The sequence below is a fragment of the Rana temporaria genome, chromosome 10 (genome assembly GCF_905171775.1).
Source record: "Rana temporaria chromosome 10, aRanTem1.1, whole genome shotgun sequence".
NCBI lineage: Eukaryota > Metazoa > Chordata > Amphibia > Anura > Ranidae > Rana > Rana temporaria.
The window spans coordinates 11,116,855-11,143,032 of NC_053498.1; the positions used below are offsets into that span (position 1 = coordinate 11,116,855).

General features: G+C 45.3%; 1 protein-coding gene across 2 annotated transcripts; it reads right to left on the minus strand.

The window, feature by feature from the left end:
- Positions 1 to 2,465: 2,465 nt before the first annotated feature.
- LOC120916306 (phospholipase A2 inhibitor and Ly6/PLAUR domain-containing protein-like) lies at positions 2,466 to 23,576 on the minus strand. 2 transcript variants are annotated; one of them, XM_040327209.1, is made up of 5 exons: positions 23,356 to 23,576; positions 10,775 to 10,894; positions 9,184 to 9,333; positions 4,646 to 4,786; positions 2,466 to 2,994 (listed from the first exon to the last, which is right to left on the minus strand). In XM_040327209.1, the coding sequence occupies exons 1-5, from the start codon at positions 23,549 to 23,551 to the stop codon at positions 2,798 to 2,800; spliced, it is 804 nt and encodes a 267-aa protein (XP_040183143.1). In that variant the 5' UTR covers positions 23,552 to 23,576; the 3' UTR covers positions 2,466 to 2,797. The 2 variants fall into 2 exon arrangements, with proteins under 2 accessions (XP_040183143.1, XP_040183144.1); XM_040327210.1 differs by lacking the exon at positions 23,356 to 23,576 and adding an exon at positions 19,116 to 19,214 and having other exon boundaries at positions 2,471 to 2,994.
- Between the last annotated feature and the right edge of the window lie 2,602 nt (positions 23,577 to 26,178).

The following is a 26,178-nucleotide window of genomic DNA, read 5'->3' on the forward strand; positions in this document are numbered from 1 at the left end:
AACCTTACGCCGGAAAAAGCCTTACGTAAACGACGTAAAGAAAATCCCCCGGGCGCACGTAAGTTTCTGAATCGGCGTATCTAGCTCATTTGCATATTCTACGCCGAAATCAACGGAAGCGCCACCTAGCGGCCAGCGCAAATATGCACCCTAAGATACGACGGAGTAAGAGACTTACGTCGGTCATATCTTAGCAAAATTCCGGCGTATCTTGCTTTCTGAATACAGAAAAAAGATACGCCGGCGCGTCCTAGAAGTTACGCGGCGTATCAACAGTTACGCCGACGTAACTTCTTACTGAATCTAGCGCTTTGTTTTTATTGATACATGTTCCCCAGAGCAGGGCCCCTATAACCATTGTATGCCCAATTACTTGCATTTAAGCCTTCAAAATGGGCACTTTTGATATTTGACGTTCGGGTTCCATTGACTTTAATGAGGTTCGTTATTGGGGTCTGAACTTTTGCGGCATTCGAAAGTTCGGGTGGGAACCGAACAGTGGTCCGTTCGACCCATCCCTAGCAGAGATCCACAGCTCAGGTGGGAGAATCTGCCCACAGGGCAACTATTAGTGGTCTCTCCACAAATCTGCCCTTTATGGAAGAGTGACAAGAAGAAAGACATTGTTTTAAGAAATCCATAAGAAGTCCAATTTTCCGTTTGTGAGAAGCCATGTGGAGGACACAGCAAACATGTTGAAGAAGGTGCTCTGGTCAGATGGCTACCAAAATTGATATTTCCAGCCTAAAAGCAAAATGCAACGGGCCAGATCCACATACATGCGCCTATCTTTAGGCGGGCGTAGCGTATCTCAGAAACGCTACCGTAACTTAGAAAGGCGAGTACTGTATTCACAAAGAAGTTACGCCTTTAGTTACGGCGGCGTAGCGTATATCGGGCGGCGCAAGCCCGCCTAATTCAAAAGAGGCTGGTTGGGGGCGTGTTCTATGCTAACTAATCGTGACCCCACGTATTTGACGTTTTTTTACGAACGGCGCATGCGCCGTCCGTGAAAGAATCCCAGTGCGCATGCTCCAAATTACGCCGCAAATCCTCAATGCTTTAGACGTGAACGTAACTTACGCACAGCCCTATTCGCGAACGACTTACGCAAACGACATAAAACGTCAAAAATTAGACGGTGGCCCGACGTCCATACTTAACATTACGTACGCCTCATATAGCAGGGGTAACTTTACGCCGGAAAAAGCCTTTACGTAAACGACGTAAAATGCGCCGGGCGGACGTACGTTTGTGAATCGGCGTATCTACCTAATTTGCATATTCCTCGCATAAATCTACAGAAGCGCCACCTAGCGGCCGGCGTAAATATGCAACTAAGATACGACGGCGCAATTGTCAGTTAAAGCAGCGCAGTACCGAATCGCAAAACCTGGCAGGGTCCTTTAGCTGCCTAAACGTCATTGTCTTAAGTGGATAAACTGGAAGACAGGCAAGGATTAAAAGATAAAGAAGCTGCATACTCAGTAAGCGGTCTATGTAAAAAAGGTTTGCTGTGCAGATATGACAAACTTTCACAAAATCAGGAGAAAAATTGTCATCGTTTCTCTAATCTGAGTAGTTCCTATATCACCAGCGCCATCTAGGGGCAATATAGCACTTTTCTTTTTTTCAGAAATACCTCAATCAGGAAAAAAATAAGTATTGTGCCCACTAGATGGTGCTAATGATAAAGGAACCACACAAAATAGAAGAGCTACCGCAATTTTCGCCCTGATTGTGTGGATGTTCGTCGCCTCTGCCCCACAAAAGTATACACTGGCCCAGATTCAAGTAGAATTGCGCGATATTTGCGGGGGAGCAGGGCAACGATTTTGCCCTGCGTCCCCGCAAATATTTTGCGCTGCCCTCGACTCACGGAGCAGTAGCTCCGTGAATTGCGAGGGAGCGCCGGCAAATTTGGCCGGCGTAAGCGCGCGCAAGTTAAATGATCCCGCCGGGGGCGGGAATCATTTAAATTAGGCGCGCTCCCGCACCGAGCGTACAGCGCATGCTCCGTCGGGAAGCTTTCCCGACGTGCATTGCGGCAAATGACGTCGCAAGGACGTCATTTGCTTCTAAGTGAACGTGAATGGCGTCCAGCGCCATTCACGTTTCACTTACGCAAACGCCGTGAAATTCAAATTTCACGGCGCGGGAAGGCCGGCTATACTTTAGCATTGGCTGCCCCTACGATTAGAAGGGGCAGCCTTGCGCTAAAAGTAGCCGTACGGAAACTCCGTACCTGGCTTGCGCGGGGCCCGCGCAAGCTTGTGAATCAGTGGCAGCATGCAATTTGCATACTACACGCTGATACACAATGGGAGCGCCCCCTAGCGGCCCCCGCAAGAATGCAGCCTAAAATCTGCGAGGCATAAGAGCCTTATGCCGCGCAGATTTTAGCCTGCAGTCGGTGTAACGAGGTTCCTGAATCAGGAGCACTCGTTACACCGGAGCAAGTAAGCACTTGCGCCGCGTAACCTATGGTTGCGCGGGCGCAAGTGCTTCTTGAATCTGGGCCAATGATGTATAAAATGACATAAACCACTAAGAAATTAAATCAGCTGCTGAAAGTGCTTAAAAAATAAATAAAAATCGAGGGCTTAATATCACTTGAATAAAAGATTTACGCCTTCTTTAAGTGAAAAGTCAAAACGGTGCACTACGCCTTGTTACATACAAAAGTATAAAAGTGTTTAATATCGACATTTTAATCATCTTCTCTTTTCAGTGCTATGATTTAAAAAAATATATAAAAAAAATTCAGCTTCAGATATGGAACAGGTAATGTAATATCCTAATGTAAGACCTTTATGATGAGGCCTATGGTAAGGAGGAGCGGAGAGAGACTGTAGTGGAGACCGGTACATCGGTCGGAGCAGGTGAAATCCGTTGTAACTGTCATATCTCCGATCGATCCCTCCGCATGGGAAATGTTGCAATTTGTTTTGGTAGTGCAGCCGCGCATGGAGGATTTTTTTGTCCATTCACTTCCTGCGGGGGAAAAGCACAGCATTATAACAGGACAACTCAAACTTAAAGTGATTGTAAACGATCATCTTGTAAAACAACCCATTCAGTTTAAAATAGAAATGAGATGCAAAACATTTTTGTTTACTGTAGATATAAAAAAAACATTATAAATACCTTTTTTCCCCCTTTTTTATAAGTGATCACATTCCCTCTGTTCTCAGCAGCACAAGAGCTGGGGGAGGAGAAGCAGCAGCACCAGTGGGGCAAAACAACAACCCCCCAGGTGGCCAGCAGCACTACCCCCCCAAGTCTGCTGGTTGGTCCAGCACTTACCCCATCTAGGTGGTGTGTGGGAGGCTGCGGTGTCCCCTCCAAGATAATCCCTCCTTGGTCAGTCTGTCCTCCAGTATAATCCTTCCTTGGTTAGTCTGTCCCCCAGTATAATCCCGCAGGTCAGTCTGTCCACCAGTATAATCCCCCCAGGTAAGTCTGTCCTCCAGCATAATCCTTCCTTGGTTAGTCTGTCCCCCAGTATAATCCCCCCAGGTAAGTCTGTCCACCAGGATAATCCCCCCAGGTCAGTCTGTCCACCAGTATAAACCCGCAGGTCAGTCTGTCCCCCAGTATAATCCCCCCAGGTCAGTCTGTCCCCCAGTATAATCCCCCCAGGTCAGTCTGTCCACCAGGATAATCCCCCCAGGTCAGTCTGTCCTCCAGTATAACCCCTCCTTGTTCAGTCTGTCCCCCAGTATAATCCCCCAGGTCAGTCTGTCCACCAGTATAATCGCCCAAGTCAATCTGTCCCCCAGTATAATCCCCCCAGGTCAGTCTGTCCACCAGTTTAATCGCCCAGGTCAATCTGTCCCCCAGTATAATCCCCCCAGGTCAGTCTGTCCACCAGTATAATCCCCCCAGGTCAGTCTGTCCACCAGTATAATTCCCCCAGGTCAGTCTGTCCACCAGTATAATCCTTCCTTGGTCAGTCTCTCCACCAGTATAATCCCCCCAGGTCAGTCTGTCCTCCAGTATAATCCTTCCTTGGTCAGTCTGTCCACCAGTACAATCCTTCCTTGGTCAGTCTGTCCACCAGTACAATCCCCCCAGGTCAGTCTGTCCTCCAGTATAATCCTTCCTTGGTCAGTCTGTCCCCCAGTATAATCCCCCAGGTCAATCTGTCCCCCAGTATAATCCCCCCAGGTCAGTCTGTCCACCAGTATAATCCCCCCAGGTCAGTCTGTCCACCAGTATAATCCCCCCAGTCTGTACACCAGTTAAAGTTCCCCCTACCAATATAATTAGAAGCACTTGGAGCCGACAGGAGGGGAGGGAGATAGGAGGACTTGTGCTGCAGGGCTGCCACTGATGTGTCCGGGTTTTAGGTGGACTGAAAACCCGAACTGCCCGGGGGAATCTTGGACAGGTGGCAACCCTAGTTATACCAGGGGCTGGAGGAGAGGTTGCCACAATATTCTCCTAGCAGTGTATGCTTGGCAGGGATTCAAACCCCTACCCTCCCCCCCACCCCCCTACTACTCCGCCCAAAATGCCTTCAAAAATGGAGTTGCCTTCTTTCTAAATGTCTCATATCAGTAGATAGAGATGGGCTGGGGTTGGCTAAGGTGACTATTGCGACGTATGCATCTTCATCATTTGAAATATTTAAATGGATCACCTTTTATGGTTTGACTCTGTTTGAAGCATTTCACTTCTTCTCCTACGCATTGTATGTAGTCAGATGATTGACATGACCCCTCCCCGGTGCTCCTACAGGATTGGCAGCTGACGCCATTCTTCTCATTGCTTATCGGCGGCACTGATAGCAAAAAAAAGTATAAACTCGTTAAAATGTCTCCTCTGTTAGTTAGAACTTCTTGTTTTAGTGTTACAGTGCATAAGGAAAGTAGTCACAGCGCTTCACATTTTCCACAATTTTGTTGTTACAGCCTTGTTCCAAAATGGATTAAATTCATTATTTTCCTCAAAATTCTACGAACAATTCCCCATAATGATAACGTGAACGTTTGTTTAAAATCTTTAAAAAATGTATTAAAACATTTTTAATAAAAAAAAAAAAATCCCATGTACATACAGTAAGGCCCTGTACACACGATCAGTCCAAACTGATGAAAACGGACTGAAGTTCAGTTTCATCAGTCCAAACCTACCGTGTATATGGCCCATGGGACTGTTGTCGTTCAGTCTAAAGTTTTAGGCCTTGTACACACGATGGGCCAGATTCACAAAGAGATACGACGGTGTATCTACAGATACACCGTCGTATCTCTGACTTACACTGGTCCTATCTATGCGCCTGATTCATAGAATCAGATACGCATAGATAGGGCTAAGATCTGACAGTGTTACAATGTGTTACACTGTCAGATATTTTTTTCCATTTAAAAATGGCGCCGGGGGCGTTCCCGCTGATTTACGATAAATAATATGTAAATCAGCAAGATACGAAAATTCACGAACGTACGCGGACCCGACGCAGTCTTCTTACGACGTTTCCGTAGCGGCTTTCCCGGCGTATACTTACCCCTTCTTTTATCAGGCGCAGCCAATGTTAAGTATAGCCGGCGTTCCCGCGTCGAATTTGAATTTTTTAACGTCGTTTGCGTAAGCCGTTCTCGAATACGGACGGACGTCGTTTACGTAAGCGTCGAAACCACTGACGTCCTAGCGACGTCAGTGGGAGCAATGCACGCCGGGAAATTTCGCGGAGGGCGCATGCGCATTTAAATCGGCGCGGGAACGCGCCTGATTTAAATAGTACACTCCCCCTAGCCGCGGAATTTGAATTCCGTCGCGGGATTTAGGATCCGCTGCCGCAAGTTTGGAGGTAAGTGGTTTGTGAATTAGCCACTTTCCTCTCAAACTTGCGGGAGCGGATCTTAAATCACGTAGATCGAGCGGATCTATAGATCCGCTGATCTACGTGAATCTGGCCCGATCAGTCCAAACTGATGAAAACGGACTGAAGTCTGATGGTCTGATGGACTGATGTGCCTACACACCGTGGGCCAGATTCATGTAGCACTTACGCCGGCGTATCTCGAGATGCGCGGCGTAAGTCTTAAATGTGCACCGTCGTATCTCTACGCCGTACCCACAGAACCAGATACGCCTCAAAATAGACTTCTTCCTACCGGCGTTGGCGCATATTTACGCTGGACGGATCTGGCGCGGCCATGGTTTTTTGGTTTTAAATATGCAAATGAGGGAGATACGCCGATTCAGAAAAGTACGGGCCAGATTCACAAAGAGATACGACGGTGTATCTACAGATACACCATCGTATCTCTGACTTACACTGGTCCTATCTATGCGCCTGATTCATAGAAGCAGATACACATAGATAGGGCTAAGATCTGACAGTGTTACACTGTGTTACACTGTCGGATCCTTTTTTCAATTTAAAAATGGCGCCGGGGGCGTTCCCGCTGATTTACGATAAATAATATGTAAATCAGCGAGATACGCAAATTCACGAACGTACGCGGACCCGACGCAGTCTTCTTACGACGTTTCCGTAGCGGCGTACCCGTCGTATACTTACCCCTGCTTTCATCAGGCGCAGCCAATGTTAAGTATAGCCGACGTTCCCGCGTCGAATTTAAATTTTTTAACGTCGTTTGCGTAAGTCGTTCTCGAATACGGACGGACGTCGTTTACGTAAGCGTCGCAACCACTGACGTCCTAGCGACGTCAGTGGGAGCAATGCACGCCGGGAAATTTCACGGACGGCGCCTGCGCATTTAAATCGGCGCGGGAACGCGCTGATTTAAATAGTACACTCCCCTAGCCGCGGAATTTGAATTCCGCCGGGGGATTTAGGATCCGCCGTCGCAAGTTTGGAGGTAAGTTGTTTGTGAATTAGCCACTTGCCTCCTAAACTTGCGGGATCTTAATTCACGTAGAACGAGCAGATCTATAGATCCGCTGCGCTACGTGAATCTGGCCCTACGTTTGGCCGGCGCAGGCTACTCCCGGTGCGCGTAACTGGAAATTCCGGCGCAAAGTTACCCCTCATAAAGCAGGGGTAACTTTGCACCACACTTGCACAGGTCAGCTGGAGAGCAGCTGCAGCAGCACTGTTACAGACGACCTGAGCAACCACACTTGCTGGACAACACATCTGTGTGCCAACATGCCAGGGGCAGCCGTGGTCATAGCACTACTGCGTCGACAGGCACGTAGGAGGGCACGGGAGAGGATCTCCAGCAGCCATAATTCCCCCAAAAAACAAGTGCAAAAGACCTAGCAGGAGCCAAAAATGCTTGGGTACTTTTGAACTTGTAGGGCGCATGTCTGGGTGTATTTATGGACTGGGCGGAGGCAGTGGGCCGGCGTATCTTAGGGGTCACGCCGGGGGGCGCAGTTCTGAGCATGTGCAGATGGGGGCAGTCAGCCCGTCGATGTCACTGAGCATGTGCGGTAAAAGTTGCGCCCGACGTATCTCCCTGCGCCACCGTCGGAGCTTCATTAGCATAGGGTGACGCCCACTTACAGTTACGCCGTCTAAATTACGCCCCGCTGGTGCATCTGGGTGAGAATTTTTTTTGTGAATCATGTACAGGCCTCTCCGCGCTGGTCCGGTGCAACGGAAAAAAGATGCACTACGCCGGCATAAAGATCCGCCATTGTATGTGAATCTAGCCCCATCAGTTCAAAATTCGATCGAGTCCAACGCGGTGACGTAAAACACAACGACGTGCTAAAAAAAAACGAAGTTCAATGCTTCCAAGCATGCGCGGGTTTTGAACCGATGCTTTTGCGTACTAACCATCGGTTTTGACTGATCGGTCATCAGTCCATCAGTCCGATTTTAAAGCAAGTTTTAAAACTTTGGTCTGAAGGACAAAAGTCTGATGGGGCGTACACACGGTAGGTTTGGACCGATGAAACTGAACTTCAGTCCGTTTTCATCAGTTTGGACTGATCGTGTGTACAGGGCCTCAGAACTTGCTTTAAAATCGGACTGATAGACGCCTGACCGATCGGTCAAAACCGATGGTTAGTACGCAAAAACATCAGTTCAAAACCCGCGCATGCTCAGAATCAAGTCGACGCATGCTTGGAAGCATTGAACTTCGTTTTTTTCAGCACGTCGTTGTGTTTTACGTCACCGCGTTGGACTCGATCGGTTTTTGAACTGATGGTGTGTACGCACATCAGACCATCAGACCATCTATTTTCTGGATGGGGCCATCTATTTGCTGGATGGGAATGTCTCTATGCTAGATTGGACTGTCTCTTTGCTATATGGGGCTGCCTCTTTGCTGGATGGGGATGTCTCTTTGCGACATGGGGCCATCTCTTTGCTATATGGGGCCGTCTCTTTGCTGGATGGGGATGTCTCTTTGCTGTATTGAGGATTGTCTATTTTCTGGATTGGGACTGTCTATTTTCTGGATGGGGATGTCTCTTTGCTGGATTATATGGGGATGTCTCTGCTGGATTGGAATGAAATGGCAATGTGAAGAAAGGAGTGGGGGGAATGAATGGACATGTAAAGGAAAGTAGGCTAAACATTTACCCCCCCCCCTTTCCTTTCCATGCCCATTTCATCCCCCCTTTTTCTTTTTAGGCCTATTTCATCCCCCCAACTTTCTTTGACACTGTGAAATGGGCATGTCAAGAAAGGAGAGGTAAAATGTGCATGTAAAGAAAAGGGGGGGGGGGGTAACATTTTCACCCTACCTTGTGAGACCCGTTTCCTGATTGGCCAAAACATTAGGTACTCCTGTTGGACCTAGAAAGAGGATGGCCTAGGAGGAGAGAGGAGACGCACGGCGGACGGAGCTGTGCTGGAGGAGAGGACACCGGAGCCACCACCTGCCACCTAGATGGGGAAAGTGCCCGACCGACTGGCAGAAGCAAGCGAGCGGGGGAAATAGTGCCATCGCCAGCCATCTGGGGGGGGGGGGGTTGTTTGCCGGCCGTCCTGCGGGGTTTGTGTTTGCCTCCCCTCCAAAAAAAAAAAAAAAAAACAGTCCCCACTGTTCCTGACTCAAGTGTGCATGTGGAAGTTCGGTGTGCCCGGCTGTGCAGGGTGGGGGATCCTAAAACACCAGCGGCTCCTACGTGGGGTGTGCTACACATATAGAATCAAGGATGTCTTCCTTGGACTGGTCTACAGGACTCCCTCCCCCCATACCTTTTCTATAACATAGAGGAGCATGAGAACAGATAAGTCCAGATACTTACAGACCGGCTTTTCAGGCGTACATCCGTCCGAATTACAGCAGGTGGCGCTGGACTGGATTCGCTCATTGGGAACACTGAGGGTTCCAGATAGATGGCAAGTAGCGCGGTCCCCACATTCTCTAAGGAACGTCTGAGATTCAGGTATCCCATCTGAAACAAGGGCAAAAAGGAAAAACGTAAAGCCCAATGGAGTTCTCCGTTTAATTCCACTATTGGTGTGCAAATTCTTGCATATAGGCCCAGATTCTCGTACAATTACGCAAAACTGGGCGGGCGTAACGTATCTGATTTACGTTACGCCGCCGCAAGTTTTACAGGCAAGTGCTTTATTCTCAAAGAACTTGCCTGTAAAGTTGCGGCGGCGTAGCGTAAATCACCCGGCGCAAGCCCGCCTAATTCAAATTAGCCGTGTAGGGGGCGTGGAGCATTTAAATTAAGCGCGTTCCCGCACCGAACGTACTGTGCATGCGCCGTCCGTAAAATATCCCAGGGTGCATTGCTCCAAATGACGTTGCTAGGACGTCATTGGTTTCGACGTGAACGTAAATGGCGCCCAGCCCCATTCACGGACGACTTACGCAAACGACGTAAATTTTTAAATTTCGACGCGGGAACGACGGCTATACTTAACATTGGTTTCGCCACCATATAGCAGGGGCAACTTTACGCCGGGACAAGCCTAACGTAAACGTTGTAACTTCACTGCGTCGGCCGCGCGTACGTTCGGGAATTCGTGGATCTAGCTAATTTGCATACTCGACGGGGAAAACGACGGAGGCGACACCTAGCGGCCAAAAAAAAAATTGCATTTAAGATCCGACGGCGTAAGAGCCTTACGCCTGTCGGATCTAATGGTTATCTATGCGTATCTGATTCTAAGCCCCCATTCACACCTAGGCGTTTTGTCGCCTGTAGTGTGACGCCGCTGCCGCCAGAGGGATGAAAACACATTGCCTTCTATGGAGATGGTTCACATCTCCACGCCGGACGCCTGTCGCCTGCCGCCTGAAAAAAGGTCCCGGACCTTTTTTTCAGGCGGCTTTCGGCGTTCGGGAACCATATCCATAGAGGGGCACATCTAGGGGCACATCTAGGCGGACAATCGCGGCTGCAAATCGCAGTACAAAACGCCGCTATTTGCCGCCGCAATTCGCGGGACAAAACGCCGCGATTTCGTCCGCCTAGATGTGAATGGAGCCTAAGAATCAGTCGCATAGATACGACGGCCCAGATTAGGACTTACGACGGCGTACATGGCGTTGCGCCGTCGTAAGCCCTTTGAGAATCTGGGCCTTAGTTTCCTAACTGTCAGAGTTTTGAAATGATGCGCTGGAAGCTTCTTGTATACAGCAAATTGTTTTACTTTTATGGAGAATGGCAAAACATATTTTACAGCATGTAACAGGAACAAGGAGCATACAACTACACACACTTAGGAACGAAGGTACTTCCTCTAAATACATTACCTTGGAATACACTGCAGTGCCACCTACTGGTATAGACAGGTATAAGGCATATATATATTGTTCACAGTACTTTACATTACATGCTGTTGTTGTTCTTCCAACAAAGAAAAAGATTTTCTACATACCGCCTGAAGTGAGCATATACACCGACCTACAGATCTGATCGGGCTTGGGGCAGGTCTGTGTGGGGGCTGTACACGAATCCCCCTCTAAATTCATACATTGTATGCAGGACAGAGAGTGACCTATAGGACAAGAGGAGAAAAGAACAAAACAAGGTCATTTATTTTTGTTTTGATTCGTTATTTAAATAAATTAGTTACGCTAAACTTGTTACATTCGTTTCATTCGTTTTTGGAATTCGTTTTGTTCGTTCAAATTTTGAAAAATTCAACCAAATTCCCAAAAATCGGACCGCATTCAACATTTTTTTTATCGAAAATTCGATTTTTTTTTTCCATTTAAATGCAGCAGTTGTATTAGGCTACTGATACTAACTGTCTGACAATTCGAAAATTAGAACAGAATAGAATAAAATGGAAAAAAATATATATCCATTCTCCAAAATTCGCATTTCAGATAGAATGAATTACGAAATGAAAATGATTAGAAATACAATAGAAAATAAGAGAATATAATAGAAAATCAATGGAATAGAATAAATAAAAAAGAAAGAATATTACGGTTATATTTTTTCAATTTTATTCTATTCTATATTAATTTGTTATTTAATTCTTTTCTATTCTATTCTTTTCCATTATTCTCTATTCCAATATTCTCTATTCAAATTCATTCTATTCAAAATTTGAATTTTTGGAGATGGTTATATTCTTTATATTTTGTTTATTCAATTTAGTTTTTCTATTCTATTCTCCTTTTTTCTATTCTATTATTTTCAATTATTTTGGATTCCATTGTTTTGAATTCTATTCTTATCTATTTTATTTGAATTTATTCTATCTACTAGTAAAAGCAGCACACATTACACATTGTTAGGAGCACAGTTAACCCTTTCCCAGCCAGTGTCATTAGTACAGTAACAGTGTATAGTACTAGCACTGATCACTGTATTAGTGTCACTGGTGATGTCAGTGTCAGTTAGTCAGTCCCACCCCCCCAGTGTCAGTTCATGATAGATTACCTGTTGGACTATCACAGTCCCATTATAAGTCACTGATCGCCGTCATTAGTAATATATATATATATATATATATATATATATATATATATATATATATATATATATAAAAATTCCAGTACACATACAATCATTTGTAGACAGTGGAGCTGTGACTTTGTGTGTCTGTATAAATCCAGGAAGTGAACAGGCAGCAACTTCAGCTGCCCACAGTTAAAATGGCTGCAGCCTAGGGTGACCACATTTCCAAACTACCATTCAGGGACTTCCCAAAAATCAGCTTGTGCTGTAACGAATCACAGCACAGTGATTGGACACAAGAGGCGGGGTTTATGATTTCTCCAATCACAAGCAGGGGGGCGGGGATTGTGCTCCTCCAGGCATTCCCGGCCAGGGCAAGTACTGTCAGTGAGTAAAGCGGTGATGTGGCGGCCTTTTTTGGGGGCATCAGATTGGCTCGGGGGTTTGGCTGTGTCAGTTTCATTCTGGGACACTGTATTGTCCTGGAAATGAATGTGCCCGGGACAGACCTGCAAAATGTGGGACTTTCCCGGGCAATCCGGGACACGTGGTCACCCTACTGCAGCCAGATTCTGTGCTTGCCAAATTTGCTGCAGAAATCGATTTCTGCAGCATATTTGGCAAGCACAGAATCGCAGTATATATAAAATGATATGCAAAGCGGTTGGAGGGAAGCTTCAGAATTTTTAAATGGGTCTTGCTAAAAAAAAGTGCATAGAACACAGGGCGACTAACGCTGTGAATGCCAGTGTACTACTGTACCAACGTCCCGATAATATGTACCTGGGAATTAATCTGGGCTAATGAAATGGACTTTAGATGGTACAAGTAAATAGGGTAGATAATCTATAGATAAATGTATTCATAAAAATAAGAAATATACGAAAGAGATGGTATACAAAACTTTGTGAACACAATAATACAATATCGGCATATTTTTTTTTTTTTTTCAAATATGTTTATTGGGTTTTTAAAACATGTAAGAGTATACAAAGCGATCTTGTTACAATGTATGCAATAAGTCGAATAAGTGACATTACATTCAAGAACATAAAACAAGGATCAATATTTAAAGTTAGTGATCCATCATAGTCACAACAAAGCAGTCAAGATAAAATTAGAGTATTTAGGGGGGAAAGGAAGGGGTAGGGGAAGGCAAGGTAGAGGGAGGGTTGAGGAAACCATCCTATTATAAGCGGTGTGATTCAAATTGACAAAGTTATAGAAAATAGGAACAACAGAGGAGATTAATCAGATTCCGGGACTCATCAGGAATCCAACAAAGTACGGTATTCAGAAGAATCCGCAAAGTGGTGCCAGCATGCCCATTTATCTCGGAAATTCCTAGAAGAATCTCTAGAATGGGATATCAATTCCTCCATATATGCAATGTGATCCACTTTGCGTATCCACTCTGAAATTTTTGGAGGGGTTGCTTGCGACCATTTAACTGGAATACACAGCTTTGCCGCGTTGATAAGAAACACAATAATAGATTTCTTGTAGACTGAATTGGGTAGAGAGGAGAGGTGTAATAAGTACTGTCCAGCTGTAAAGTCCGGGGTGTAGGTGGTAATGGACACAATGAGATCATGGACTGATTTCCAAAAAGTCGTGATAGCTGAACATTCCCACCATATATGGAGGAGAGTGCCAGCCTCTAGTCCGCATCGCCAGCACAAGGGAGAGACGTTTGGGCTAAATTTATTAATAATGTAAGGGGTTTTATACCACCTTGAGTATATTTTGTAACTGTTTTCCTGTATCAGGACGTTTAGTGAACCCTTGTGTAGGCGATGGAAGACCGAAGTCCACTGGTCATTAGAGATTGTTATACGTAGATCCCTTTCCCATTTCTTGTTGGTGTTGTCTGATTGTGGGTCTGATGTTGAGCTCAATACACAATACATGAGGGAAATTAAATGGCCTTGGGGAGCCTTTCCTATGCAGACGGATTCAAAGGTTGTCTTAGGCCTGTGCCAAATGTTAGTGAAACCGAATTTTTTCAAAAAAAGAGTGATTAGTTCAAAGTTATGAGGAGAGACAGTAAGATTTGGGAATTTAGCGGAGAAATGAACCAGAGAAATGAGATTTCCTAATATCGGCATATTTAACACAATGCATACATTAGGAAATATTACATAAAAGTTTGTATTAGTGCACACATGTTTATAAAACAAAAAACATACGGCACCAAGGGGTATATAAAAACGTTTAGTTCCTTAGGACTGGATTGAATATGCGGAGTGATGGATGTTGTTTTTACTCGCTTTTACTCAACATGTTTCGCGTTAATAAACGCTTCATCAGGAGCATAACGGTAAATAAGTTAAATCTCCGCAGGAGTGTGTAAAACAGACCTTTGAAAATGGGTATGTATCATATACAATGCTGTTGTCTGACCGGCCTGGTAGGCTAGTAACAGGTAATTTAAAACATCATAGTATATGGATGTAAAAACTTCAGGCTAAAGCACATTTTATAAAAGTAGAAAGTAGTTTGTTTGGCGACGGAGGATACTCCAAAACAGTTCCCAATACCAGGTTGCGGAGGTAATAGCTGAAAAGTCTGGGTAGCTTGTAAGCTCAAACGCCAGCAAAGCTTGAGAATCCGGACCCGGAGGGAGCAAGGAGGAGTATGTCATACCCTGGTCGCACATACATGTGGGCTGCACGCAGGGCCACCATCAGGAATTATGGGGCCCCTTACACAGCTTCAGGCATGGGCCCCCTGGAGCACAGCCCCCGGGAGGGGGGGGGGGCGTGCCTGCCACCTGAAAATTTAAATTGAGAAGCGGGGGGGGGGGGGGTGCAAGAATTGAGAAGCAATTTACAAAAGCCATTTACAAAAAAAAGAAGAAATAAAGAAAAATATAAATATATATAAAAAAAGCTTGGGGACCTCTGGGCCCTTTAATAAAAAGAAAAAAAAATATAAAATATATATATATATTTTTTTTAAAAAGGGGGGCTTCTATCTGGGGCCCTGGGGACCTCTGGGCCCAATTTATATATACAAATTATTATTATTTTTTATAAAAATAAATTACAAAAAAAAGGGGGGGTTGCAATCCGGGATCTCTGGGCCCTTTAATAATAATAATAATAATAAAAAAAGAAACTTCTGGGCCCTTTAATAAAAAAATAAATAAAAACAAATATATATATATATATATATATATATATATATAAAAAGGGGGAGTTTCCATCCGGGGCCCTGGGGACCCTTTAATAAAAAAGAAAAATATATATTTTTTTATATAAAAAAAAAGGGGGGGGGGGTTGCCATCCGGGGCCCTGGGGACCTCCGGACCTCTAAAAAAATAAATAAAAAAATTGGCCCTTTAATAAAAAATAAAATATATATATTTTTTTTATAAAAAATAAATAAAAAAAAGGGGGGTTGCCATCTGGGGCCCTGTGGGCCTCCGGACCCCTTACAGGTGTACTGCCTGTACCCCCCCTGATGGCGGCCCTGGCTGCACATGTATGTGCAACCAGGGTATCACATACTCCTCCTTGCTCCCTCTGGGTCCGGATTCTCAAGCTTTGCTCCTGATGAAGCGTTTATTACCGCGAAACATGTTGAGTAAAAGCGAGTAAAAACAACATCCATCACTCCGCATATTCAATCCAGTCCTAAGGAACTAAACGTTTTTATATACCCCTTGGTGCCGTATGTTTTTTTTGTTTTATAAACATGTGTGCACTAATACAAACTTTTATGTAATATTTCCTAATGTATGCATTGTGTTAAATATGCCGATATTGTATTATTGTGTTCACAAAGTTTTGTATACCATCTCTTTCGTATATTTCTTATTTTTATGAATAAATTTATCTATAGATTTTCTACCCTATTTTCTGAAGCTTCAGAATGGCAAAGATGTTTTTATTACAAGTTATGTGAGCGGACTGCAGTTCCTCTTTAAGTCCATTTTTATATATATATATATATTAGTGCTGTCAAGCGATTAAAATTTTTAATCGCGATTAATCGCATTAATGTCATAGTTAACTCACGATTAATCGCGCTATTAAGGAGGTTCACCCTTTAAAACATTTTTTTTTGTTTTCTTATTTATTTAATTTTTTTTTATAATATTAAATTGTGTTTTTTTATTTTTTTACATGTTGATCACTTTTATTGCTGTCACAAGGAATGTAAACATCCCTTGTGACAGTAATAGGTGGTGACAGGTACTCTTTATGTTGGGATCGGGGGTCTAAAAGACCTCCGAGCCCTCCTTTGCACTTCAAAGTATTCAGATCGCCGAAAACGGCGATTCTGAATAGTGTGTACTTTTTTAAATCCGGCGCCATTGGCAGCCGAGAAACCCGGAAGTGACGTCATGACGCCGCTTCCGTGGTTTCAATGCGGAGACTGAATCAAAGCCGCTTACGGCTTAGTGTCAGTCTCCAACCTGGACACAGAAGGTGGCGGATCTAGGATCGGGAGGCCCGGTCAGAGCGGCGAAAGGCGGCGGGAGGGGGGGGATGTCCCCTCCCGCTCCTCCGGCATAACAACCGAACGGCTTTTAGCCGCATAGGTTGTTATGTTTGGATAGCCGATCGCCCGCTCTAAACAACGGTACCGAGATGATGCCTGCGGCTGCAGGCATCATCCCGGTATAACCCCCGAACGCCGCCTCGTTAATCGCCTCGTTAATCGCGCGATAAAAAAATTGACGGAGTTAATGCCGTTAATAGCGCGTTTAACTGACAGCACTAATATATATATATATTTTTTTACTAAGCTGTAACTCAAGCCAAGCCCTTGCCATTTCCCTCGAATAGTAAGAGTCGCTCTGGTTTAGGAAGTATAGCTCAGGAAAAGGGAAATGTCACATCTGTCAACGTTTTCCTGTTTTGGAAATGTATAAAAATGATGCATCTGTTTTTTTCCTGCAAACCGAGCGAGTTCCCCTGGGTATGGAATTTACAAGAAGGAGAATGGCACAAGAGCAACTACAAGAGCCAAGGAAGAGCTTGTGTCCCGCCTGGCACTGATTGTGGGCCAATTACGGATATTTTTACCATGGCTGCAGGAATAAGGGAGCTCCAAAGGGTTTGCAACCAAAAATGAAAGCGATATCCCTTGTTGGATGAGCGTGATTTTAATGGATGTGAAGTTGTCAATGAGGTAACACCATATAAACTAGTAATTAGCCACATGCCCTCCGGAGGATTTACCCCCCTTAACCACTTCAGCCCCGGACCATTTGGCTGGCCAAAGACCTGACCACTTTTTGCGATTCGGCACTGCGCCGCTTTAACTGACAATTGCGCGGTCGTGCGACGTGGCTCTCAAACAAAATTTACGTCCTTTTTTTCTCACAAATAGAGCTTTCTTTTGGTGGTATTTGATCATCTCTGTGGTTTTTATTTTTTGCGCAATAAACTAAAATAAAGCGACAATTTTGAAAAAATAAAAGCAATATTTTTTATTTTGCTATAATAAATATCTCCAAAAAATATATAAAACAATATTTTTTCCTCAGTTTAGGCCGATACGTATTCTTCTACCTATTTTTGGTAAAAAAAAATCGGAATAAGCGTTTGTTGATTGGTTTGCGCAAGAGTTCTAGCGTCTACAAAATAGGGAATAGTTTTATGGCATTTTTTTAATGATTTTTTTTTACTAGTAATGGCGGCGAACATCGATTTTTATCGTGACTGCGACATTATGGCGGACACATCGGACACTCTTGACACCATTTTGGGACCATTGTCATTTTTACAGCCATCAGTGCTATAAAAATGTACTGATTACTGTGAAAATGACGCTGGCTGGGAAGGGGTTAACCTGTAGGGGGCGCTAAAGGGGTTAAGTGTGACCTGGGTAGTGATTCTGACTTGCCATGACAAGTCACTGATTGCCGTTCCCTATGACAGGGAACAGACGATCAGTGACAGTTTGATCAGGAAGCACGGGGAAAGGTTTGTTTACACTTACCTCTCCCCGTTCTTCAGCTCTGTGACCCGATCGCGGGACACCGGCGGCGATCGGGTCCCCAGGGCACGGTCAGGGAGTACTCAACAGGGTCGTGAGCACGGCGGCGAGCGCGCGACCCACGGCTGTGCATATTAAAGGGGACGTACATGTACGCCAATATGTGCAGACGTGCCATTCTGCCGACGTACACCGGCGTGCGGCGGTCGGCAAGCAGTTAACCACTTGAGACCCGCGCTATTGACAAAAGACGTCAACAGCGCGGCTCTCAGGTGCCAACTGGACGTCATTTCAAGTGCATTACCCGCGCGCGCCTCTGGGGGGCGCGCAGTGGGTAAACACTGTCCCGGTGCATCGCTGGGAAGCCGATGCGTGTACCTGGCGGCCGCGATGTCCGCCGGGTACACGCGATCGTCGGTAACTGAGCAGGGACGTGGAGCTCTGTGTGTAATGATGGGGTGTAAACACAGAGCTCCACGTGCTGTCAGAGGAGAGAAGACCGATCTGTGTCTCTTGTACATAGAGACACAGCATCGGTCACCTCCCCCAGTCACTCCTCTCCCCCCACACAGTTAGAACACACCCAGGGAATACATTTAACCCCTTCCTCACCCCCTAGTGTTAACCCCTTCCCTGCCAGTCACATTTATACAGTAATTAGTGCATTTTTATAGCACTGATCGCTTTATAAATGTGAATGGTCCCAAATTTGTGTCAAAAGTGTCCGATACGTCCGCCGCAATATCGCAGTCCCAATAAAAATCACAGATCGCCGCCATTACTAGTAAAAAAAAAAAATAATAAAAAAAATCATAATTCTGTTCCCCATTTTGTAAGCGCTATAACTTTTGCGCAAACCAGTCGCTTATTGCGATTTTTTTACAAAAATACGTCGAAAAATATCTATCGGCCTTAACTGAGAAAAAAAATATTTAAAAAAAAAAAAAATTGGGATATTTATTATAGCAACAAGTAATAAATATATATATTTTTAAAAAATTGTCGCTCTTTTTTTGTTTATAGCGCAAAAAAATAAAAACCGCAGAGGTGATCAAATACCACCAAAAGAAATCTCTATTTGTGGGGAAAAAACACGTCAATTTTGTTTGGTAGCCACGTCGCACGACCGCGCAATTGTCAGTTAAAGCGACGCAGTGCCGGAAGCTGAAATTTCGCCTGGGAACGAAGGGGGTTTATGTGACCAGTAAGCAAGCGGTTAATGACTGTAGAGAAAAACCTCTACTGGCAAAAACAGCTGCTGAAAAAAAACGTCCAGTGTGCATGAGGCCTCATACTTTGTAACAGTTAATTGATAAACAAATAAATAAGTATAATAACAGAAAGAATAGACTTACTAGAAGGGGAAAGTGCGGAAAGGAGCCCGGTGAAGAGTAGAAGATAGCGGGTCATGATGGTGACTTGCTGGATGGAGAAGCTGGAATGAGATGATAGGAGTGTTCTGCCCCTTTGGGGTTGTGTTCCAGGAATGCAGAGAGAGTTATGTGATGGGAAAGGGAGGGGGGGGGGGGGGATTATGTGATGGGAAAGGAGGGGGGGGGAAGGGGGGGGAGTTATGTGATGGGAAAGGAGGGGGGGGTAAGGGGGGGGAATTATGTGAACAGAAATTATTACCACAGCAAAAGCAGTTCAAGATTGCGATACAAAACAAGGAAAAAAAAGCACGCACAACCAAGCCCAAAGCACCTCACAACCCAAAAAATGTGTCTATATACTGTATATATATATATTTTAGGGCTGCGGAAATAACGATTAATTCCTTGATTAATCGTTAATTTTTTGGATCGATCAAAATTCTTTTGATCGGTACTAGTGGTGCAACGGATCGTAAATGATCCGTGATCCCAACGGGTCACCACATGCGGATCGGCACACCACGTGATCCGCGGAGCTATGCAGCTGCCTCAGCCATAGGAAAGGCCGCGGCTTCGGCCTTGCCCCCGGAGCGGCGGCCATCTTGGCCCACCTGACGGCGTCCTAGGTGAGCCTAGAGCGGCGCGCTGACGTCATCACCCGGCCTCAACTGCTCGTGTTCGGCCGGCTTCTCTGGTAAGACTAAGCAAGCACTAATCTTCATATACAGTGGGGGAGATGTCTGTGGATATTACAGTGGGGGAGATGTCTGTGGATATTACAGTGGGGGAGATGTCTGTGGATATTACAGTGGGGGAGATGTCTGAGGATATTACAGTGGGGGAGATGTCTGTGGATATTACAGTGGGGAGATGTCTGTGGATATTACAGTGGGGAGATGTCTGTGGATATTACAGTGGGGGGAGATGTCTGTGGATATTACAGTGGGGAGATGTCTGTGGATATTACAGTGGGGAGATGTCTGTGCATATTACAGTGGGGGGAGATGTCTCTGGATATTACAGTTGGGGAGATGTCTGTGGATATTACAGTGGGGGAGATGTCTGTGGATATTACAGTGGGGGAGATGTCTGTGGATATTACAGTGGGGAGATGTCTGTGGATATTACAGTGGGGGAGATGTCTGTTGATATTACAGTGGGGGAGATGTCTGTGGATATTGCAGTGGGGGGAGATGTCTGTGGATATTACAGTGGGGAGATGTCTGTGGATATTACAGTGGGGGAGATGTCTGTGGATATTACAGTGAGGGAGATGTCTGTGGATATTACAGTGGGGGAGATGTCTGTGGATATTACAGTGGGGGGGGAGATGTCTGTGGATATTACAGTTGGGGAGATGTCTGTGGATATTACAGTGGGGAGATGTCTGTGGATATTACAGGGGGGAGATGTCCATGGATATTACAGTGGGGGGGGGGGGAGATGTCTGTGGATATTACAGTGGGGAGATGTCTGTGGATATTACAGTGGGGAGATGATGTGGATATTACAGTGGGGGAGATGTCTGTGGATAATACAGTGGGGGAGATGTCTGTGGATAATACAGTGGGGGAGATGTCTGTGGATATTATAGTGGGGGAGATGTCTGTGGATATTACAGTGGGGAGATGTCTGTGGATATTACAGTGGGGGAGATGTCTGTGGATATTACAGTGGGGGAGATGTCTGTGGATATTACAGTGGGGGAGATGTCTGTGGATATTACAGTGGGGGAGATGTCTGTGGATATTACAGTGGGGAGATGTCTGTGGATATTACAGTGGGGGAGATGTCTGTGGATATTACAGTGGGGGAGATGTCTGTGGATATTACAGTGGGGGAGATGTCTCTGGATATTACAGTGTGGGGGAGATGTCTGTGGATATTACAGTGGGGGAGATGTCTGTGGATATTACAGTTGGGGAGATGTCTGTGGATATTACAGTGGGGAGATGTCTGTGGATATTACAGTGGGGGAGATGTCTGTGAATATTACAGTGGGGGAGATGTCTCTGGATATTACAGTGGGGGAGATGTCTGTGGATATTACAGTGGGGGAGATGTCTGTGGATATTACAGTGGGGGAGATGTCTGTGAATATTACAGTGGGGGAGATGTCTCTGGATATTACAGTGGGGGAGATGTCTGTGGATATTACAGTGGGGGTGAAGTCTGTGGATATTACAGTGGGGGGAGATGTCTGTGGATATTACAGTGGGGGAGATGTCTGTGGATATTACAGTGAGGGAGATGTCTGTGGATATTACAGTGGGGGAGATGTCTGTGGATATTACAGTGGGGGAGATGTCTGTGGATATTACAGTGGGGGAGATGTCTGTGGATATTACAGTGGGGGAGATGTCTGTGGATATTACAGTGGGGGAGATGTCTGTGGATATTACAGTGGGGGAGATGTCTGTGGATATTACAGTGGGGGAGATGTCTGTGGATATTACAGTGGGGGAGATGTCTGTCGATATTACAGTGTAGGAGATGTCTGTGGATATTACAGTGGGGGAGATGTCTGTGGATATTACAGTGGGGGAGATGTCTGTGGATATTACAGTGGGGGAGATGTCTGTGGATATTACAGTGGGGAGATGTCTGTGGATATTACAGTGGGGAGATGTCTGTGGATATTACCGTGGGGAGATGTCTGTGGATATTACAGTGGGGAGATGTCTGTGGATATTACAGTGGGGAGATGTCTGTGGATATTACAGTGGGGGAGATATCTGTGGATATTACAGTGGGGGAGATGTCTGTGGATATTACAATGGGGGAGATGTCTGTGGATATTACAGTGGGGGAGATGTCTGTGGATATTACAGTGGGGGAGATGTCTGTGGATATTACAGTGGGAAAGATGTCTGTGGATATTACAGTGGGGAGATGTCTGTGGATATTACAGTGGGGGAGATGTCTGTGGATATTACCGTGGGGAGATGTCTGTGGATATTACAGTGGGGAGATGTCTGTGGATATTACAGTGGAGGGAGATGTATGTGGATATTACAGTGGGGGAGATGTCTGTCGATATTACAGTGTAGGAGATGTCTGTGGATATTACAGTGGGGGAGATGTCTGTGGATATTAGAGTGGGGAGATGTCTGTGGATATTACAGTGGGGGAGATGTCTGTGGATATTACCGTGGGGAGATGTCTGTGGATATTACAGTGGGGAGATGTCTGTGGATATTACAGTGGGGGAGATATCTGTGGATATTACAGTGGGGGAGATGTCTGTGGATATTACAGTGGGGGAGATGTCTGTGGATATTACAGTGGGGGAGATGTCTGTGGATATTACAGTGGGAAAGATGTCTGTGGATATTACAGTGGGGAGATGTCTGTGGATATTACAGTGGGGGAGATGTCTGTGGATATTACCTTGGGGAGATGTCTGTGGATATTACAGTGGGGGTGATGTCTGTGGATATTACAGTGGGGGAGATGTCTGTGGATATTACAGTGGGGGAGATATCTGTGGATATTACAGTGGGGGAGATGTCTGTGGATATGACAGTGGGGGAGATGTCTGTGGATATTACAGTGGGGGAGATGTCTGTGGATATTACAGTGGGGAGATGTCTGTGGATATTACAGTGGGGAGATGTCTGTGGATATTACAGTGGGGGGAGATGTCTGTGGATATTACAGTGGGGGGAGATGTCTGTGGATATTACAGTGGGGGAGATGTCTGTGGATATTACAGTGGGGGGAGATGTCTGTGGATATTACAGTGGGGGAGATGTCTGTGGATATTACAGTGGGGAGATGTCTGTGGATATTACAGTGGGGGGAGATGTCTGTGGATATTACAGTGGGGAGATGTCTGTGGATATTACAGTGGGGAGATGTCTGTGGATATTACAGTGGGGGGAGATGTCTGTGGATATTACAGTGGGGAGATGTCTGTGGATATTACAGTGGGGGGGATGTCTGTGGATATTACAGTGGGGAGATGTCTGTGGATATTACAGTGGGGGAGATGTCCGTGGATATTACAGTGGGGGAGATGTCTGTGGATATTACAGTGGGGGAGATGTCTGTGGATATTACCCCCCGCCCCCCACGGTGGTTCTCTGCTCTAGGGGCCATGCCTAAAGCTGTGTAAGGGGCCCCATAATTCCTGATGGGCAGCATAATTGTTCTTTGATACTTTGTAAGGGTTAATGAATAAACAAATAAATAAATGCAATAAAAGGAAGAATTGACTTACTAGAACGGGAAAGCGCTGAAAGGACCCCAGCGAAGAGTAGAAGATGTCCGGCCAGGAGGGTGACTTGCTGAACGGAGGTGCAAGCTGGGCACGGGGTGATAAGAGTGCGCGCTGCTCGTTTGGGGTGGTGTTCCGGAACGCAGAGAAAAGGGATGCATAGGAAACAGGGTGGGGTCATGTGGAACAAATACCACATAAAAGCAGTTCAAGAGTGCAAAAAAGAATACTAGAAGAATGTCATTTTCTACCAAAAAATATTGATTTTAACAAATAACAAAAAGGGAGCGACATAAAATATTGCAATAATCTTCATTTTATTCTCTAGGGTCTCCGCTAAAAAATAATAATAATAAAAAATATATATATATATATAATGTTCTAAGTAATTTTATAGCTACTGATTTTAACTTGTAAACAACAAATGTCAGAAATAGGCCTGGTCCTTACTGGTTAATGGTTAATTTCCATAGACACACTCCTAAACCTTGTGGACGGCCTTCCCAGAAGAGTTGAAGCTGTTATAGCTGCAAAGGGGCGGAGCCAACTCAATATTGAACCCTACGGACTAAGACTGGGATGCCGTTAAAGTTAATTAATGGCATCATTAATTTCACGCTCCCTGTGTAAAGACAGGTGTCCCAATACTTTTGGTACGATAGTGTGATTCTTACAGAGAATGACAAGGCTTTATTCTGATTGTTATCACAATCTAAGCTCTTTTTTTTTTTTTACAACCACAGGAAGTCCCGGCCCATGGCCCAGATTCAGGTAGATTGGAGCAATATTTGCGTGGGCAAAGAGCAAATATTTTTCTCTGCGCCCACGCAAATATTTCGATTTGCCCAGTGATTCACGGAGCAGTAGCTCCGTAAATTGCGCGGGCGCTATGCTAATTAGCCCTGCGTAAGGGTGCCTAATGTAAATGATCCCGCCGGGGGCGGGAATCATTTAAATTAGGCGCGCTCCCGCGCCGAGCGAACAGCGCATGCTCCGTCGGGAAACTTTCCCGACGTGCATTGCGGCAAATGACGTCGCAAGGACGTCATTTGCTTCTAAGTGAACGTGAATGGCGTCCAGCGCCATTCACGAATCACTTACGTAAACGACGTGAAATTAAAATTTCACGAGCGGGAAGCGCAGCTATACTTTAGCATTGGTTGCGCCTGCTATTAGCAGGAGCAAACTTGCGCTAAAGTTGCCGTACGGAAACTCCGTACCTTGCGTGCGCAGGGCCCGCGCAACTTTTGTGAATCGGTGGTAGTATGCAATTTGCATACTATACGCCGATCACAATGGCCGCGCCCCCTAGCGGCCAACGCAAGAATGCAGCCTGGGATGTGAAGGCATAAGGAGGCTTATGTCTGTCACATCCTAGGCTGCATTCGGTGTAACGAGGTTCCTGAATCAGGGGCACTCGTTACACCGGAGCAAGTAAGCCCTTGCGCCGCGCAACCTATGGTTGCGCGGGCGCAAGTGCTTCTTGAATCTGGGCCCATGGATATGCACTTTATCCTTTTTTGGTTTAGCATTCATAGAAAAGCTGAACTCCAGGCGAACAGTCGTTTATTATGGTTTGCATTTCTGCATTTTATATATACAGTGCCTTGAAAAAGTATTCATACCCCTTGACATTTTCCACATTTTATCATGTTACAACCAAAAACGTAAATGTATTTTATTTGGATTTTATGTGATGGACCAACACAAAGTGTCACATAATTGTGAAGTGGAAGGAAAATGATAAATGGTTTTCAACATTTTTTACAAATAAATATCTGAAAAGTGTTGGGGGGGGGGGCATTTGTATTCAGCCCCCTTTACTCTGATACCCCCAACTAAAATCTAGTGGAACCAATTGCCTTCATAAGTCAGCTAATTAGTAAATAGAGTCCACCTGTGTGTAATTTAATCTCAGTATAAATAAAGCTGTTCTGTGAAGCCCTCCGAGGTTTGTCAGGGAACCATAGTGAACAAACAGCATCATGAAGACCAAGGAACACATCAGACAGGTCAGGGATAAAGTTGTGGAGAAGTATAAAGCAGGGTTAGGTAATAACAAAGTATCCCAAGCTTTGAACATCTCGCCGAGCTCTGATCGATCCATCATCTAAAAATGGAAAGACTAGTATGGCACAACTGCAAACCTACCAAGACATGGCCGTCCACCTAAACTGACCGGGCCGGGCAAGGAGAGCATTCATCAGAGAAGCAGCCAAGAGGCCCATGGTAACTCTGGAGGAGCTGCAGAGATCCACAGCTCAGGTGGGAGAATCTGTCCACAGGACAACTATTAGTGGTCTCTCCACAAATCTGCCCTTTATGGAAGAGTGACAAGAAGAAAGACATAAGAAGTCCTGTTTGCAGTTTGTGAGAAGCCATGTGGGGGAGGGGACACAGCAAACATGTGGAAGAAGGTGCTCTGGTCACATGAGACCAAAATTAAGCTTTTTGGCCTAAAAACAAAATGCTATGTGTGGCGGAAAACTAACACTGCACATCACCCTGAACACACCATCCTCACCGTGAAACATGGTGGTGGCAGCATCATGTGGTGGGAATGCTTTCCTTCAGCAGGGACAGGGAAGATGCTCAGAGTTGATGGGAAGATGGATGGAGCCAAATACAGGACAGTCTTAGAAGAAAACATGTTAGAGCCTACAAAATACTTGAACCTGGGATGAAGGTTTACCTTCCAGCAGAACAACAACCCTAAACATACAGCCAGAGCTACAATGGAATGGTTTAGATCAAAGCATATTCATGTGTTAGAATGGCCCAATCAAGTCCAGACTTAAATCACATTGAGAATCTGTGGCAAGACTT